Source organism: Odontesthes bonariensis, chromosome 22 (assembly GCF_027942865.1).
Source record: "Odontesthes bonariensis isolate fOdoBon6 chromosome 22, fOdoBon6.hap1, whole genome shotgun sequence".
Classification (NCBI taxonomy): domain Eukaryota; kingdom Metazoa; phylum Chordata; class Actinopteri; order Atheriniformes; family Atherinopsidae; genus Odontesthes; species Odontesthes bonariensis.
The window spans coordinates 13,332,778-13,350,034 of record NC_134527.1 but is presented as its reverse complement, the minus strand read 5'-3'; the positions used below and the strand labels follow the sequence as shown (position 1 = coordinate 13,350,034).

At 38.6% G+C, this 17,257-nt stretch overlaps 2 protein-coding genes across 2 annotated transcripts; one reads left to right on the top strand and one right to left on the bottom strand.

Moving 5' to 3' along the window:
• Positions 1-1,303: 1,303 nt before the first annotated feature.
• brf2 (BRF2 general transcription factor IIIB subunit) lies at positions 1,304-6,303 on the top strand. Its single transcript, XM_075456141.1, has 4 exons — positions 1,304-1,698; positions 2,970-3,026; positions 3,132-3,453; positions 3,980-6,303. The coding sequence occupies exons 1-4, from the start codon at positions 1,548-1,550 to the stop codon at positions 4,803-4,805; spliced, it is 1,356 nt and encodes a 451-aa protein (XP_075312256.1). The 5' UTR covers positions 1,304-1,547; the 3' UTR covers positions 4,806-6,303.
• A 2,533-nt stretch (positions 6,304-8,836) lies between these two features.
• Positions 8,837-15,389, bottom strand: LOC142372777 (prolactin-releasing peptide receptor-like). Its single transcript, XM_075455747.1, has 3 exons — positions 15,355-15,389; positions 10,982-11,455; positions 8,837-9,934 (listed from the first exon to the last, which is right to left on the bottom strand). The coding sequence occupies exons 2-3, from the start codon at positions 11,428-11,430 to the stop codon at positions 9,301-9,303; spliced, it is 1,083 nt and encodes a 360-aa protein (XP_075311862.1). The 5' UTR covers positions 11,431-11,455; positions 15,355-15,389; the 3' UTR covers positions 8,837-9,300.
• Positions 15,390-17,257: the final 1,868 nt, after the last annotated feature.

Genomic DNA, 17,257 nt, shown 5'->3' with positions numbered 1-17,257 from the left:
GGATTGTCACTTTTTTTTTGGGGGGGGGGGGGGGGGGGGGGGGGGTGAGGCTATGATATGAAATAAATCATATTCATTTATCATTCATTTCAGATTAAGTCACTCATTGGTTTTAGAGCAAAAACCACAAGCAAATAGAGTTTTTTTGTTTTTGTTTTTTTTAAATGTATGTTATGTCTTCCTAACTGTTCAGTTTATCAATCAATACATTTAGGAGAGAAGAGTTGGCAAATTAAGATTTTTTTTTTTTTTTTTTTTACATGTTTTCAGGAATTAAATGTTATATAAGTCTGGTACTAAGTGAGATGTAATCAAACCTCTAAAAAATAAATTTTAAAAAACAACTTTAAAATATAGGTATGAGAAAATGGCCTTTATAGATAAGACAGTTTTTCAATATATTTTCAACTGAAAATCTAGAATTGAAAGAGTTGAATATATCAATTGAGCTTAAATTACTTTAAACACTATTTTTAGCAAATTAAATTAAAAATGCAAATAAAACATCGAATCAATTCACTGATTCATTGAAATGGCCAATAGGCACAGTGAAAAAGTGGGAAAAAAACTACCTATATATGTATTTTGGACTTATTTTCTTCCCACACTTGAGAAATAAGACACATCAGGCAGAAAGGACCCCAGTATAACATGAGTCTTTTGCTGCTGTTGTTTCTCCCCCAACAAAACCAACAACAAATCTGTCATAGACCACAAAGCCTTCTGTCATGATCATTTCACACCTGCTTCCTCGAGTATCATGAAACAGTTTTCTGTCGCTAAATTCCAACATCTCCTCTGTCACGTTTTTTTTTAAATTGAGTTTTATTTTGAATAACAAATGTTAAAAATGGCAATTATAACAATAGTAAATCAAAAAGAAATTAAATCAAGATATGTGACAACACAGCCCCAATCCTGCAGATTTTATTTACATATATGAAAAGGAGTGGGAAGAAGTACACACTTATTTCATCCCACGCCTTTTCTGTTTTTCTGTAGGCCATCAGTTTTAATTATAAATCGAAGAATTATTTTTCATTTTATTATTCACAAGATATTATTAATCATTGAATAACTGCCTGAAATATTCTCCTCCATTTCATAAGGACCCGTTTTATATCTGAACATCTCCTCTTCTCCACACACAAGCTATTCCACACTTTCACTCCAGACACAGAAACACAAAAACTTTTTCTGGTAGTGTGCACATGCTATTTCAAAGGTGCAAACACCCCTCGGAAAAACAGTTGATTCAAGTGACATGTAAATCCCAAGGCTATAAATTGTATTTATCAAAGAAAAAAATGGATTATGTCAACTTTTAAAGGGCACCCAGCGGAACCTTTAAGATTCAGTTGTGACTGGCCGGACACATTTCACCCGCACCCGAAACCGACATTTGTTTATCGTTTGACTCGGTTAGACTATACTACTCTGGAGTCGGATGCTGCTCAGCATTTCATTATCTGGAAGCATTTGCAACTGTGTTAAATCTTTATTGTCCTTGAGCTGGACGCACTTGGGGGACAGTTCATATTGTGAGGATGATGTCTCACACGGGTTTGAGCTGCCCGGGCTGCGGCTCTTCCAACATTGTGGACGATGCCCTGTATTCCCAGGATCAGCTAGTGTGTGTGGACTGCGGTTCCGTGGTGTCTGAGGGGAGTCTGGCCAGTGATCCATACGGGGGTTCAGGTAGGAGGATGCAACATACGACAACACTCATTGCCCGTCTGTTTGTCCGGTGATGTGTTGAAGCCTGGTCCCCATCCAGCTCCGCCGCGTCCACACGGCAGAAACTGGCTCTAAATCTCTACAATACGGACTCTCTGGAACGGTTTCCTCCATAGACGTAGTCGCCATATTTACTTCCTGACAACCATCTGAAAACCGCGCCCCCTTACGACCACGTGACTGAAACCAAGCTATTGAAGCGCGCACTCGTTCCTGACGTACTGCGCTCGTACCACGACGTTACTCCGGAAAGCGAAGAGGCCCAAACTTGTTTTCCACAGCGTTTTTTTTTTATTATTATAATTTTTTTTTAAGTCAGTTTATTTATGATGAAAGTAATTTGAAAAATGCGTTCAAATTTGGAATTTCTTTCATTTTTAAACTCTCAACAAAGTGCTTTAGCAGTGACACATAATGTAATGTACACGATACTTTTATAATGGTTTAAGAGTTTTCACTTTGAACAAAGAGTTTATGGGGAAATGTATACTCATACAGATAAATGTGGTCCTGGCTAAATTTTCATTTCTGGTGCACTCCTTTGTTTTGTGTTGAGTGGAAAAAGAGAAAATGTTTAAGCACTTTTAGCAAAAACCTCTGCCCAGAAACTTGTAGCACTTTATATTTTGCATTTCCACTGACAGAGAAATCATGGTAACCTGAAGCACTTTGGAGGAAATGTGACCGTTTCCTTTACAGATAAACGGTCAATAAAAGCTACAAAAATAAATTAAGTATGCTTCCAATTACAGTTATTAGGAAATCAAAACCATCTGAAATAAGGAATCAGCCAAAGAAATTGCAGTGGGTGCAAACTCAGCGAATATGGGACCTTGAAGGAAGTGCTTGAGTTTTGCCGCCATAGTGCAACTGTAAACAACTGTTGGCTCCAAAGAAAATGAGAAATCTGCTCTGTTTTGACCTGACGGCAAGATATCTGCTTCTCTTAACAGTGCAACAGGAGTAACCTGTGCGTGTGGTCAGCTCTTATCGCAGCCATGGACATGTTGTACTCTCGTCTGTCATGTTTTGATTTGATGGAAACATAATGAAACCTCCAGAGCAGTGTAATCTTTGTTTTGATATTGAATTTGCAGTTTCTAAATTACATTTAACCCTGAAAAAAACAAAACAAACCCTGCTGTCCCATTGATTAAGAAATGTCACAGTGATTGTGTTTGTCACCTCCGTTTTGGTTAAATTATGTCTTGTCCTTTTTTTTTTTTTTACAGCTGTCAGCTACATGAGAACTACAGCCATGAAAAAACTTTGTGTCAACCTGATAAAAGGTGAGGTCTTCCCTCCAGAGAGAGATTTTTCCTTTCCTTCTTTATATCCTTGATAATTACTACCTTACATATATATTATCTCATGTCTTTGTTGGATACCTGAAGGTTTGGAGCGTGTGAAAGAAATATCTCGGATTCTCAGGGTTCCCAGTGAAATTGAGGCTCAGGCGTGGACTTATTACAAGCAGGCCTACGAGCATGAGAGTTTCATCAATGTGAGCCTCCAGAAGAAAGAGGTTCTTGCGGGCTGCTGCGTGCTTGTAAGTTGCAGACAGCTCAACTGGCCCATCACTCTGGGAACCATTGGCTTCCTGGTTAATGCCGACCAGATGGTGGTGGGAGGCGTTTATCAAGAGATGGTCAGGATTCTCAGCATCAAGGCTCCCATTGTCAATATCACGGATGTCATGGAAGGGCATTGTCAGGAGTAAGTGCTCTGAATATTTCTCTGTCTCTCTAGAGTTTTCAAGCAGGTGGGGTAAAAAAGTAGATGAGGAAATAAAAAAATATATAATGTTTTTTTTTTTTTGCACATTTGAATTGCAAAAGATAAATAGCATCTGGGTTAAAAGAAGTTAAAAGTTACTAACTGGTAACTTTGTGTTATTTCAGACTGGCTTTATATGAATTGTCAGTAGTTGATGGGAACGGATCTTACTTGGTTTTGTTTTGATCTTATGTGTTCAGATGTTTTATTCTCTCTGGCCTGATGAGCTGTTCAAGTTCTGCTTTGAACGTTGATAGAATCTTTAGATCAGTCTCATTGGAGTTGCTTTATTTCTGTCTATAGGCTACCTGATAGAATATGAATCTGTTTGGGTTTTAGATGATTAATAGATGAGCTTTGATTTTTCATTCTTGAACGGGGTCAGACGGGTTCTAATCAGCCTTTACCCCCCCCCCCAAAAAAATATATATATATTTATTTATTTATTTTTTCATCTGTTTGACAGATACAAATTAAGCTTGCTTCATGTTCCAGAAGAACTGGCTGAAGACTCCAAGGATTTGACCAAACGAGCTGTGGCGCTGGTGGAGCTGGCAGCAGATTCCTGGATCGTGACTGGCAGGAAGCCTTTGCCAATCATGATGGCGGCAGTGTATTTAGCCTGGCAGTCTTTGAACCCCAACAAGCATCGCCTCAAACTGTCTCTGAACAAATTCTGTCAGTTGGCCAGAGTGCAAAAGCACAACGCTGCTTTAACAAGAATAACCGAGTTAAAGGACGTGCTGTGTAAGCTCGGCAAGGAAATTCCTTGGGTCAGGGAAGCGGTGACGCCAAATAACGTTGTCCTGCAAGTGGGCGATATTCTGGAGCACAGGTACGCTCTGCTGAGGAGGGCTCTGAGAACCCACGAGGACACTCTGCAGACAGAGGGTCAGACCAGCTCTCTTAACATTGTGGCAGGGGAGACGTCTCCCTCCGAAATCTCTGAGCAGGAAGATCAGACTGCAAATGCTTCTTCAGTGGAACCTGTTCTGAGTGCTGAAAGGGCAGAGCAAGCCGGAGATGGAGACAACGATTCACACACAGTTTCAGCACAAAGCGACAGCCTGAGCCACGATCCAGCAGCGAACTGGGGGAAAAGGGTGCTGTTTGCTCCCCCGTCTGTTATTAATGCTAAGAGGAGGAAACCGGAGCAGCCTGTACTGGATGTTACTGGTGATGAGGACATCTCTGACAGTGAAATTGAGTCATATATCCGCACTCCTCAAGAAGTCAGAAACTTCGCACTGACACAGAAGGTGCTTTCTTCATCTGACACCGGAAAGCTCTAAGTCATCTTTGTGTTGTTTATGCGTTATCTTAATGTTGCAGTTTTCCCACTAAGGATGCAGATATCTTCTTTTGTGTTTATCTCAATTTCATCATGACAGATTTATTAGCTTTTTTATTGTTTTTTTTTTCCCCCTTATAGATCATTCACTTCCAAAATTCTCCATTTGAAATAGTGATAAAGTTACAAAAAAAAGAAGATCATATGCAGTACCTGAAAATTCAGCGGGAGAATCTAAAATATGAGAATCAAACTTTGTTTTACCATCTACATTAATAATGAAAATGCCTCAAGACTTTGTTATGTGGGATGTTTATTTGAAATTCTTTATTTTTTTGCTCTCCTCAGGATTTTTCAAGTAAAGTGAAAATGTACACATGAAATTATAAATCCATTTTAAGAACCTGGTTTGCATTAATGTTATCATTTGGTACATACCTCATTCATTCTGTTGTGTTGATAATATCCTTTTCACGCCTATCTCAGAACTCACCTGGGGTCCGTTTCACAAAGCAGGTTCAACAAACTCTTGAGTCTAATCCTAACTCTGAGTTGATCTACTCTGAGATAGAAAAGTCTTCAGTTTTCAGCTGACTGAATGAATGAGGAAATCAAATGCCGTGTGTGGCTGAAAGAGGGCGGAGACAGAGAGAAAAACCTGATCCCGACTAGGTTAGGTTCATAGAGTCTGTTACTATGGTAATTGACCGAGAGCTTCAGTTACCTCTCTCTGTGAAACAGGCTAGAGTTACCCCTCTTTCTCTGCTTTGGGTTACCTCCCTTTGTGGAACAGAAAACTCAAGAGTTTCCCTCATTTCAGGGTTAATAAACTCAGAGTTTTCACTAAACCTGCTTTGTGAAGTACCATTTGGTCTGCTCTGACATAAATGCCCCCTGTGGTTGAAATGTTTTCCAGTGCCCTCACACATAAAGCCAGTATGTGGTTTACCAGATTTCCCAGAAGGCACACTGACATGTCAAACTAAAAATGCAATTAGAAAAATGAATGATGGCTGAATTCCACTTAGCTGTTTCAGAATTTGATGGTGCCATGAATGCCAGCTCACTGAAACATGGCATGCAGGGACACTTGACCACAGCAGAGCTAATATAATTATTGCTATTTCAGCACCTGAGCTTTTTCCATGACTAAAATGGCTCCTGGACAAAAGCTCAGATGGTGCTAATTTTCCATTATCAGTTCACTGAAATTGCTGTTTGGTCAGTCTGAATACTTTTGTGATTAATTGAGTGAGTAAAAGCATCGAATCCCAAAGTACATACCAGAGAGAGGTTACAAAGGTTATTTATAGAGAAAGAAAGTTAACTGCGAGTCGCTGGTTCACAACATCTTCATTTTTATTGTTTTATTTACATTTTGATTCTGGAAGTATCAGTGGTTTGATTTAGGATACTGATTCAATATTCGGTGTCACTGTAGACAAAATGTATTCTGTTTAGCTGAGAACATGACTCAGCTTTGATAATCAAAAATAAACTCAAACTCATTTTGTTTTGTTGGTTTTCACTCACTTTTAAATGAGAAGTTTCTATGCAACAAAACAAAGGAGCAATCAATTGCTTTCACTTTGCAGGGCATTTCCGTTTTAGTGCTGGGAAATTATAGCTGTCCAACAGCAGGGAGGTTGTTAGCAGGGCCCAAACGTGCTGACATGATTGAAGAGATCAATAAATTATCACATTTTTTCCCCCCAATGTTCTGAACAAGTCTTGCTGAAATGCACACACTTTTCATCCTCAACGTCTAATTTGTTAATTCAGCTGTGCAGCTGCACTCTGACCAAATTTAATCTAATTTAATTCCCTCTTCTGGCACAACACAGTCACTCTGATCTGTGGTTTTATTTACAGTTTTCTACACAACATATATACCACATGCAACACATCAACATTTTACTTACAACAAATTGTAAATTACTACTAATTATAGTTCAAAACCAAATGACAGTTACAAGACTGAATAAGTCATAGATGCATCCAAAACAGTCCCTTTGTACAGAGCATAGTGATGCAAAAAGAGCAAAGATTAAAGCAGAATTTACATTTACAGCGAAATTCTGTTTGTAGTTCTGAGAAAATCTGCTCAGATATCTTGACACTGCTGAGTTATCCCTACTTTGATGTTAAAGATTGACTGGAGACAAATTTGCAAACAGAGACAGAGCAAGAACATGATAATTGTAACACAGACTAAATATTGGGACTGGACAGTAAATACAATCTTGCAGCTAGTCTTATCAATTCACTCTTACATATTGGTATGATAATGGATATTCAAATATTGTGAGTATTTCAGGACGCTTCTAACCAAGCATAATTTTTATTTATTACCACCATGTGTAGCACGCTTGAGTATTATGTACAAACCATCAAAAAACACAAAACAACAGAGAGCAAATGACACAGAACCAACAACTACACTACGATTGGTTTCTTCTGTCTTTTTTTTATAAAGCCAATTTACAAACCATGCTATCAAAAATAATTTGATTGCTTGAATTTGAGTATATATCTATCATCTCCAGGCTTAAAGAAAATTAAAGCCTATGGGGCAACTTCATGAATTTAATTTCACAGTGCTCCAAGGAGGTCATTATGATCACATCTGACATGAGAGCCCTGGTGGAAACAATCACATTTGCAGTGAACATTTCTAAACCCAATTTGAATTGATGGTTTAATTTGATCCTGTATACTTGTAGCTATGCTTTTTCTTCATCACAAACAACTGTTTCTGGCCTCCTCTCGGCATGGAAATTCTGAAAATTCATGCAAATATTGCAAATGGCGGTTATCCTCGACTCCCACCTGTTGATGTTCAAGGCCACCTCATTAGTGATTTTTTTATTTATAGTTTATTCATTCCCACTATGTTAAAGTACACTGAAAAATGAAAATCACTGTAGCCAAGAAATCAAGAGGTCAGAGGATGAACCCTATTTATAGGATATCTATGACCTTTTGCCTTCAGGTCTGGTCTGATCAGTAACCTTCTAAACCACCTAAGATTTCAGTAAAGTTTTGTGGGTTTTCATGGGAAAAAACAGAGAGGATGAAGACCACTGATTATGCTGAAAAACTGATCTCCTTTAGACCAGATTTTTGTATTCTAACAATGTATATCTCACACTATAGTATTACAGGGAGGTTACCTATAGTTACATTTCAATTAATATGATATTCATGTCCCCACATTCTGTGCAAACCACTTACTCTTTATTTGTGGTCCCATTTTAACTGATACATTAGAAAAATCTTAGTACAAGTTGCTATAATTTTTTCCAGGCAGATGTTTATGTTTATGCATTTAGCAGACGCTTTTATCCAAAGCGAACTTATAAATGAGGATCAACATTACAGCTAACATCAAAGCTGATAATAAGCTACATAGAAGGGAAAGTTAAGATGTGCTTACCAAAAGATGAACATTTATTGGTTTGAACAATCTATTACTGCCCCCCCCCCCCCATCATCACTTTTTATTTAGAACGTCTAATACATAGATCACAGTGAAATTTGTGGACATTTTATGGTCCACAGAGGATGAATGCTACTGACTGTGTCAAGGTATTGAGCCCTTTTTTTACTGCCTAAGCCAGGATCACAATTCCTACATGTTAATGCTATCTGTCAAACTATAAAAGAAAGGCTAGCTATTTTCTCTAAATATCCATGTTCTAAGTGAACCACTTGATGTCAAATGATAAAAAGATGAAAAGTCTAAATTTTCTTGGCAGACTCAAACTTCCCAGAGGATGACAACTTATTCATAGTAAATTTCCTTTCTGATAAATAGTATGTCTAATAAGTAAATTCAAGTGCGATTTGTGGATACTCGTAGTCCACAGAGATGAATGCTACTGATTATGCCAGGCCCTTCTCTGATTGCTCACATCAGGACCACAATTTCTACTCATTATTATCTATTGACTTATTTACTTAATTAAAAATCTGATGAGGAGATCTTTTTTTATATATATATATACATTTTCTTAGAACATGGTCCCTGTGTCTAATCTAGAACTGGTTCAATGCGTTTCCCACAAGAAAAAGACACGTGCTCTTGCCAAAAAGCTATCATCAGCATGACTCTATTCTCCTTGACTTACAACCAATGATATCAGTGGCCATGAGAGTGGCTTGAAGAATAGTCAAGGCCAACTTCCTCTTCATAATTCTACATCAATAGTTTCTCAAACCTGTCAAATATATAGGTCAGTTCCCAAGAGACACCAAGTTAGAACTTACTCTGCATCTGACACCACACCGTTCTCATGAAAAGAAGTAAGTAATGTATGAACGTGACTTAACACTTTCATGCCTGTCTGATAACAGGCCCCTGCTCAATACCAGAGACTGTTATCTATTGCACATACTTTTTGCACAACATATCTAATAACTGGTGTCCACTAGCACATGATCTGAGTTAGCATGTTACACCAAATTATCAACAGAGTTGCTTCTCCAGCAGGGAATTATAAGACCACCCCTGCAGCACAGTTACTGGCGGGGACTCCAATGCGGTGATGGCACTTTAACATTTTTCGGAGCTCAGAGCGGAAGCGGTCATGCAGCCATGCATAGAGAAATGGGTTGCAGCAAGAGGAGCTCATGGCACACAGGTGGCACAGGAGCTGGATGAGTAAGAAGTAGCGCTTGTTGATAAGGTGAATGTCAATGTCTCTCAGCACATTGAACACATGGATAGGAAGCCAACACAGTGCAAAAGCAGACACCAGAAGAGCAACTAAACGAAATATCTTTCTCTTACGAGCCTGTTGAGCACTTGCCTTGTCTTGTGTCCTGTTGCCTGGGGCAACGCATTTCTTCAGTTTGACAGTGATGCAGAGATAAGAGACAAAGACAGCTGACAGTGGAAGAACATACGTGACCAACAACGTGCTGTATGCATAAGCACATCTTTCTTTCTCTTGACCCAGCCAGAACTCCTCACAGATAGTGAAGCCTTCCTCTTTGAACTCAACATGATAGGTGTGAGTCACTGCAGGAGCCACCAAACCACAAGACAGCAACCAGATCCCAGTGAGGACGGAGGCACAGGTAGCCACAGAGGTCCGCTTCTTCAGGGGGTGCACTGTTGCGTAATATCTGTAATAATGAAGAGTGGGGCTGTATAAAAAGGGAATTAAAAAAAAACTCATGCTATGTTAATGCAGAGCTACTCAGAATCTAATGTTTGAATTAGTGCCATCTTGAACTTCGTGTCGCACAATTATATTGAAAGTTCAAGTCCCCAGCTCATGTGGTAATCGCATGTAAACATGTTAAACAAGATGATTAGCTCAAAAGCAGTTAGTCTGCATTCAGTGAAGTAAGACGTGCTTTACAATAGGGCAATCAAATTAGTATAGAGCAGAGTCTGCGACCTGTACAGTCACAGAGGAAAAGCAGGAAAATCATTTATATTTACAACTTTGAAGACTGATCACAGGTGCGCAAAAGAGAACAGCAGAAGCAACACTTTCTCAGTGAAAGCAAAGCGAGTCTCATTTCATGTAGATGTAATGTGCTCTGAAAGAAGATAAATTGCCAGTAGCAAAAATACAGAAGGGAAGCTTCACTGTAGATGAATTAATTTTCGGTCTGGTGAGCTGTGAGCACATCTGCAGAATCCCCGGGTCTAATGGGAGATGGGTCTTTGAAGCACACACCTGTTTCTTTTAATTCTGTGCGTGTGCAAAATCTGAATAATTGGATTTTTCATGGTGTGTTTGCGAGACTTTGACTAGTGCACCTGTACTGTACGTGTAATGTTTATACCTTTATCAGCTGCTTGTTGATTGAAATATCTCATTCACGAAACCATTTTATAGATGACTAAATGCCTGATTGTTGATTAATATAAAGCCGGGAGAGATCACATTATATCATGAAATTAGCGAAATGAGTACACATGATAGGGGAAGATTGTATTTCTCAATTAATTCTCGGCTTTGCAATGTTATTTAACCTTAAATCCATGAGGATTGTCTCTTCCCAATTTTGGATTCTTGCCTGAAACAAACCCGTTTATGTTCGAAAGAGAATAGCACTACACGAGAGAGTCAAAAGAATCAAAAAGCTTGAAAAATAACTCTGCTAAAATGCTACGTGTGATCTGAGGAACAATCCTACAATGTAGATAGAGCCACCCACCTGTCTACAGCAATGGCAGTGAGCGTGAAGACGGAAACATACACTGTGACTGGTTGGATGAGGAACACCAGGTAGCACATAGAGCGACCAAAAACCCAACCGTGTGGGTTGAAGGCGTAGGCGAGGGTAAAGGGGACACATGTCACACACATGAGCATGTCAGAGAAGGCCAGGTTTCCTATGAAGAAGTTGGTGACGCTGTGCATCTTTCGAGTTCTGCAAATGACGTAGAGGAGAAGGTAGTTTCCAAAGACGCCAACCACCACCACAAGCACGTAACAGGGTATGATGAGAGGCTTGAATGTCTGCAGCAAGGCCACATCTGCAAACAGGGAGCTGTGGTTGGTGGAGTTGCTCTGTACTGAGACTTCATAAATATGCCCATCAGACTGTTCTCCAGACACGGATGGTTGTGTGCTTCCTGTCGAGACACTGTGATCACCCTCCATGGGAGCAGAGCTCAGTCTGTCTGCGCTGCACAAAATACAGCAAAACAGGTTTACATCGCTTAAAATACAACATTAATAACTTATCTAAAGGTCAGACTGTCAGATACATGAAACATTTAAACAAGATTCCAATTAAATCAGTTCATGACATTTATAAACAAGAGCTCTATTAGGGAAAAAGCTTGCTTTTACCAACACATTTACACAGTGAAAGGCAAAGAGCACAGTATACTGAGAGTAATAATTATGAAGGCATTTCATGGTGAATCAGTAGCAAAACATCATTGTACATTTGGAAAATGCCACATGATAAAGTTGTATCCTGATTTACATTCTGTACAATACAAGTGGGATTATTAATCAGCTGACCCATTTGGCTATTTTAACATCTACGGAATAATGAAACATGGCTGAGATGTGTCCTTTGTCGTGAATTCTGTGAATTTATTTGCATATGTCAGATTTGCTGATTATCATCACATCATTTGATGGAGACTGAAGTGCATATATATTAAGATATATATACACAAGCTATTTTTTTTTCTTACAAATAAGTACCCAATGAAACAAAATGCAGTTCTACCACTAGCCAACTGTAAAACCATGTCTTCCTTTCCCAGTCAATAGATCCTTATGAGAACTCCAACATAGATATGTTTTTACTTCTGTCTACTGACAATACAAATTGAGAGTGTAAAACAACCTCATAACAGGGAGCAGTTGACTTTGATGCCTTTGAACCTGATCCAAAAGTTCTTCACTAAAGTTATATTAGATTCAATTCAAAAGAAATTAAGTAAAACATTCCTATATTACATGTACTTTAATCTTTGTATAGGTCTAGGAGGCCTCTCAATTGAGTGTCCCATGCCTGGCAACCTGCTGAGAATGGCAGAGAGGTATGTTTTAATAACAGGAGCCACCAGGGTTGCATTTCTAAATAAATCACCCCATAACAAAAGCCCTTCAGCGGATTCTTGTATTGAAGCCAGCTCGCTGATGTAATGTCTGTGATTTCACTTAAAATATCTGACTAAGCAAAATCATATAAAACATCGGAACTTGTACCATTTATGTCTAAAAATCAATAATGGTTCCTTAGTTGGTTCCCTCTGAATTGAGTCCTTCAGGACACCAGATAACTCGTCTTGTACTTGAAGACTGTGTAGTGCAACCAAATGTGCAGGTGTAAATTATTGACTGGCTTTGCTCATGTAAGTGTACAAACGGTTGCTACACATGTATTCCTGAACATCCTCTGAAAATAAAGAGACTCTGCCCTTTGTGGAACTCAAAGGATCCAAGACAGCAGAGATTGATGGGAGGCAGCATACTAAAGACGCAGGCATCAAGGAACCTTTCTTGACTTTGAGGAGAAGCAATTGTTTCAGTTGTGTTTGAGTGGAAGGCAGAAGGATGCTCTCCTATAATATGTACAGCATTAAGAATAAATAAGATTTAAAAAAGAAAAAAGAAAAGCATGGATGTTGTTTCTTGTTTTTTTTGTATCCTTTCATATCCTACAATAAAAAATTTGAAAGCCATAAATGAAACATGAATGCCACAAAATGCAGTAAAAATACAAATGTGTGTATGTGTGTTGATTCGCAGTGTAAAGTTTGTAGAACCCTTAAAAATCCTCGATACACTGCCAGAACTAGTGAAAGTCTGTTTGTGGACATAGTTTGTCTTTCCTAATTGAACGATTTGCTCATCATCGCAGTTTGCCACATTAAATAATTGGCAACAACAGTATGGACGGTGACCGTCTGGCTCTACTGTTCTTTCACAATGCTCATTAATATAATTTGTACAGGGCCGATGTGCAAACAGGGTAATGGATTTTGATACAGTCGAAGCAAAGACTTCTCACTTCAGATTGTTCATAATCATGATATTCATGAAGACTATTGAACAGAATTTTTTTTTTTAATGAAAAAGTAATCTGAGATCTAGTCTTCGGCTTGCTGACTGATGTGGAAGGTTTCAAGAGAATCTCTGCCTTTCAGACAAGTTATTTCACCCTGTGGAAAACACAAACTGTTAGTAATTAAAAAGTGAATCGAAGGAATGGTGTTGCCACATATGTATGGCATTTTGTATCCTTTCATGTATAGAAAATACTCTTTTCATGCAAACTTATTAAATGCACATTGACTGCGCTCTATTGACATAATGGACAGACCAAGGCCACTTATGAATCAAAGATTTTTGTTGATCAAAAGATCAGATAAAACGTTCAGATGCTTTGTTCCCGCAATACATTTCCATTGTGTAGGAACTGATTTTAAATAACAGCAAATATCAACCTGATTTCCATCCATCAATCCATCCATCCATTTTCTATACCCGATGAATCCGTTGGTTGGGTCGGGGGGGGCTGGAGCCTATCCCAGCGGTCATTGGGCGAGAGGCGGGGTACACCCTGAACAGGCCGCCAGTCCATCACAGGGCCACACAGAGACAAACGAGACAAACAACTACACACACACTCGCACTCACTCCTAAGGACAATTTTAGAGACACCAATTAACCTAACATGCATGTTTTTGGACAGTGGGAGGAAGCCGGAGTACCCGGAGAGAAACCTGATTTCCAATGAGATAAAATATATACAGTGATTGAAAATGTTTTAATGATTAAAGGATACATAAATGAAAAATAAGGCATTGAATCTTTTTTTAATTTATAAATTAACTTTGTATAAAGTACTGTGAGCTGTTTTATGCTATTAGATCACATGTTTTTTAAGGTAAATTGTCGTAATCTTCTTCAGGAGTCCACTGTGCATCTTGTGTGGATTATGAGTGTCTCATTGTGTAGTTGTAGACTGACCCCATGATGTTGAAATCTGCATAGATTTCAAGTGCTGCTGTTTTTTTTTGGTTCTTGTATTTTTGAGCATATATATCAGTTGAGGCCACTTCTCACCACTAATCTGTAGATGGGTTGAGCTGTTGGCTTGAGGTTTATCTCGTCAACTCAACCGATGTAATCTCACACTAGAATGTTGTTCCACAGCACTAACTGCAGCATTTTCACAATGAAAACTCCAAAATGATTAAAGTACGACACATTCTTGATGACAAAAATCGTTATGCACCAACAACTGCCTTTCAAAATTGTGCTTACCAGAGTACTGTCACTCAACAGACTTAACTTTGACTTTCATGTAACACATTTTCTGTGAGACTGGGTTGTTCTGTCTCTCTTGCTAAGCATTGTGTTTCGCACCTCAGCCTTGCCCGTTTCTTTGTGTCTGCAGAGGAGCCTTCGTGCAGTAGCACATCTAGAAACGTCTGTCTGCTGCAGAACTCTGCATGACCAATGCCACCACATGTGAAATAACAGCCGACAGCTGTGTTACTAAACACTTTCATCAACTGCAAGAAACTCTTTCACAGACTTATAATGATTTGACTCAACAGTGATCATTAAACCCAAATCTTTCTTTGTTCTCTCCTTTATTACCTCACAATAGATGTCTTCTTGTTCCACCATGGAAAACAGCTTTGATATTCTTGGAAATGTTAACATCTTCTAAACTCGGAGGTGTATGATTGAAGCCTAGATAAAGGTATTCGTTTCAAGTAGTCATTACCTATATGCATTTATTGGAGAAAAAAAAAACATCTGTAAAAGAAATTTCTAAAAAATATTCCAATACATAACAAGCCCCAACAATTGCCTGCTTGACATGCAAATTGTGAAGCATGAAATTCATGAACAGTCTGACCTCCAGGGACAACTGAAGAAGCACAGCGTGAAAAGTGGCAACCGTTGAGAATATTTTACTTCCAAGAGAGAGCAACGCAGCCAAAACACCATATTTCTACTGTTTTCCATTATGTTCTTGTCATTTCTATTGTAGTTTTTTTGCACTTAATTATTTCATGAAAGCATGGAAAATAGCAAGTAACTTACCAGAGCTGGTGGTCTCTGGCGAAGGATGTGTTGAGAGTGTGGCGAGTGTGAAGAGTGGACCTTGAGAGCTGAAGCTGCTGCTGTTTTAAACGGAGAGAAAGAAGGAGAGAGACACGGAGAGCGGAGGGAGAGGGATGTCTGAGATATCTGTGGAAATGACAGCAAGCCAATAAGATGGCAGAGACCCAAAAAAATGAATGCCTGGGTTGGACTTAGTGATGACGTTTGATCTGTAACTGATTAGTAAGTCGTAAAGACCGAGAGATGGCAGGATGGGAAAGATGATTATTGATCTGTGCGGGACTCCGTTTGATGGTAGTTGATTAATTCTTTGCTTACACGTTTGTTTAGTCACATTACATTACATTATGGTCATTTTGCAGTCATTTTGGAACATTGACAGTAACCTTGTGGTGCCAAAATGCAGTTTGTGCTTTTTTTTTTGCTTTTTTTCTGAGTTCGAACAACACAATGTTGGTTTTGGATTAATAAGATGACCCTGACATGAAAACACAGCGACGAAACCAAAAACACAACAATTAAAAAGAAAAAGGAAACACACAAAAGGAGATTGTAAATCAATTTTTCAGAGGTTGTTTTTGTGTTTTATTGTTCTGCTTTGTTTCTGGTTTGGATATCGTTTCACCGGTGTGTTTGTTTGCAGACTGTTCTGTTGTCTTAAATGTTGATGTGTTTTCTGTTTTGCTGATACTTTTTCTGAAATTCTGCCATTGATTAATGTTTATTTATCTATTCAGATTTGGGGTTTGGTTGCTTTCTGAAATGCTGTCCCTCAAAGCCTACAGACAGAAATGGATGTCCAACTTAACAAGGTAACCAAAAGAAAAGAAAATCCACACTGATTGTCACCACTTTTCATTTGGTGATGTATTCATCTTTATATAATGAATTTAGATCAACTGAATTTTCATTTGAAGTTTGAAGTTGATAATGTGCAATACATGCAACACAGCTAAATTTTGCCTCCATTATTGCCTTACTTTGTTCCCTTCCAAATCTGTAATTGCAAGTGGCAAGGGCAAAGTACTCAGCTTTTTCATCATTCTTTATTCATTTATTTATTTTTTTGTCTTAATGTGTCTTTTTTAAAAATGTCTCCATTTAGAGCATCATGTCCTGAACTTCTGGTGAGAGCTCACAGTAATTCAGTAATTCTGTTCACATAACTAATATTGATAAAAGGTTTTAAAGGACAGTGATTCACATTTTTTCATTTTTCTGCTTCTAGACGGCAGAGCGAGGTGTGGATGTTCAACATTTCTCACTGTGAAGAGTTACAAAACGACCTTTAAATGGTGGAGACTGAACGGAAAACAGAAGTTGCCGCACCGCTCTCTATTCGGCTGAAACAACACAAGTCCTTTTTTGTAGTTTTGCAGAGTGAATATGAGTTGGAAATTTGCCCAGAATGTCAGAATAAGCCACCAATCAAAGGGTAACTATTCTAGCTGCTTTCAGACGTAAAGCACAAGACCTTCTGGAGTCAGACCAATTACACACAAGACAATGTCACTGGAATATACGAGACTATCATTTGTGTGCGTGTGTATGCAGTGTTAAAGAGCAAGACTGTGAAAAAAAACCAATGTCACTGACATTGCACTTCAGATACCGCATTCATAAGATTTACAGAACTGTACATTATAATGACCTTATTGTTGGCTGTTGTTATTGCTAGGTTTGTATCAGAGAGCGTGTCAGCGGGACACCATAAAGAAAGAGGATCACTTTGTTTCCCGGGGCACCAGAAGAAATCCATCCTGTGACATCATTACAGATTTAAAGGACAGTATTGCATCAAGAAACATTAACTGGCAGAGAATTGCTTTTATCTAGACAAACTTGTTGTGGCCACTAAGTTTATAGAATACATAAATAAAAT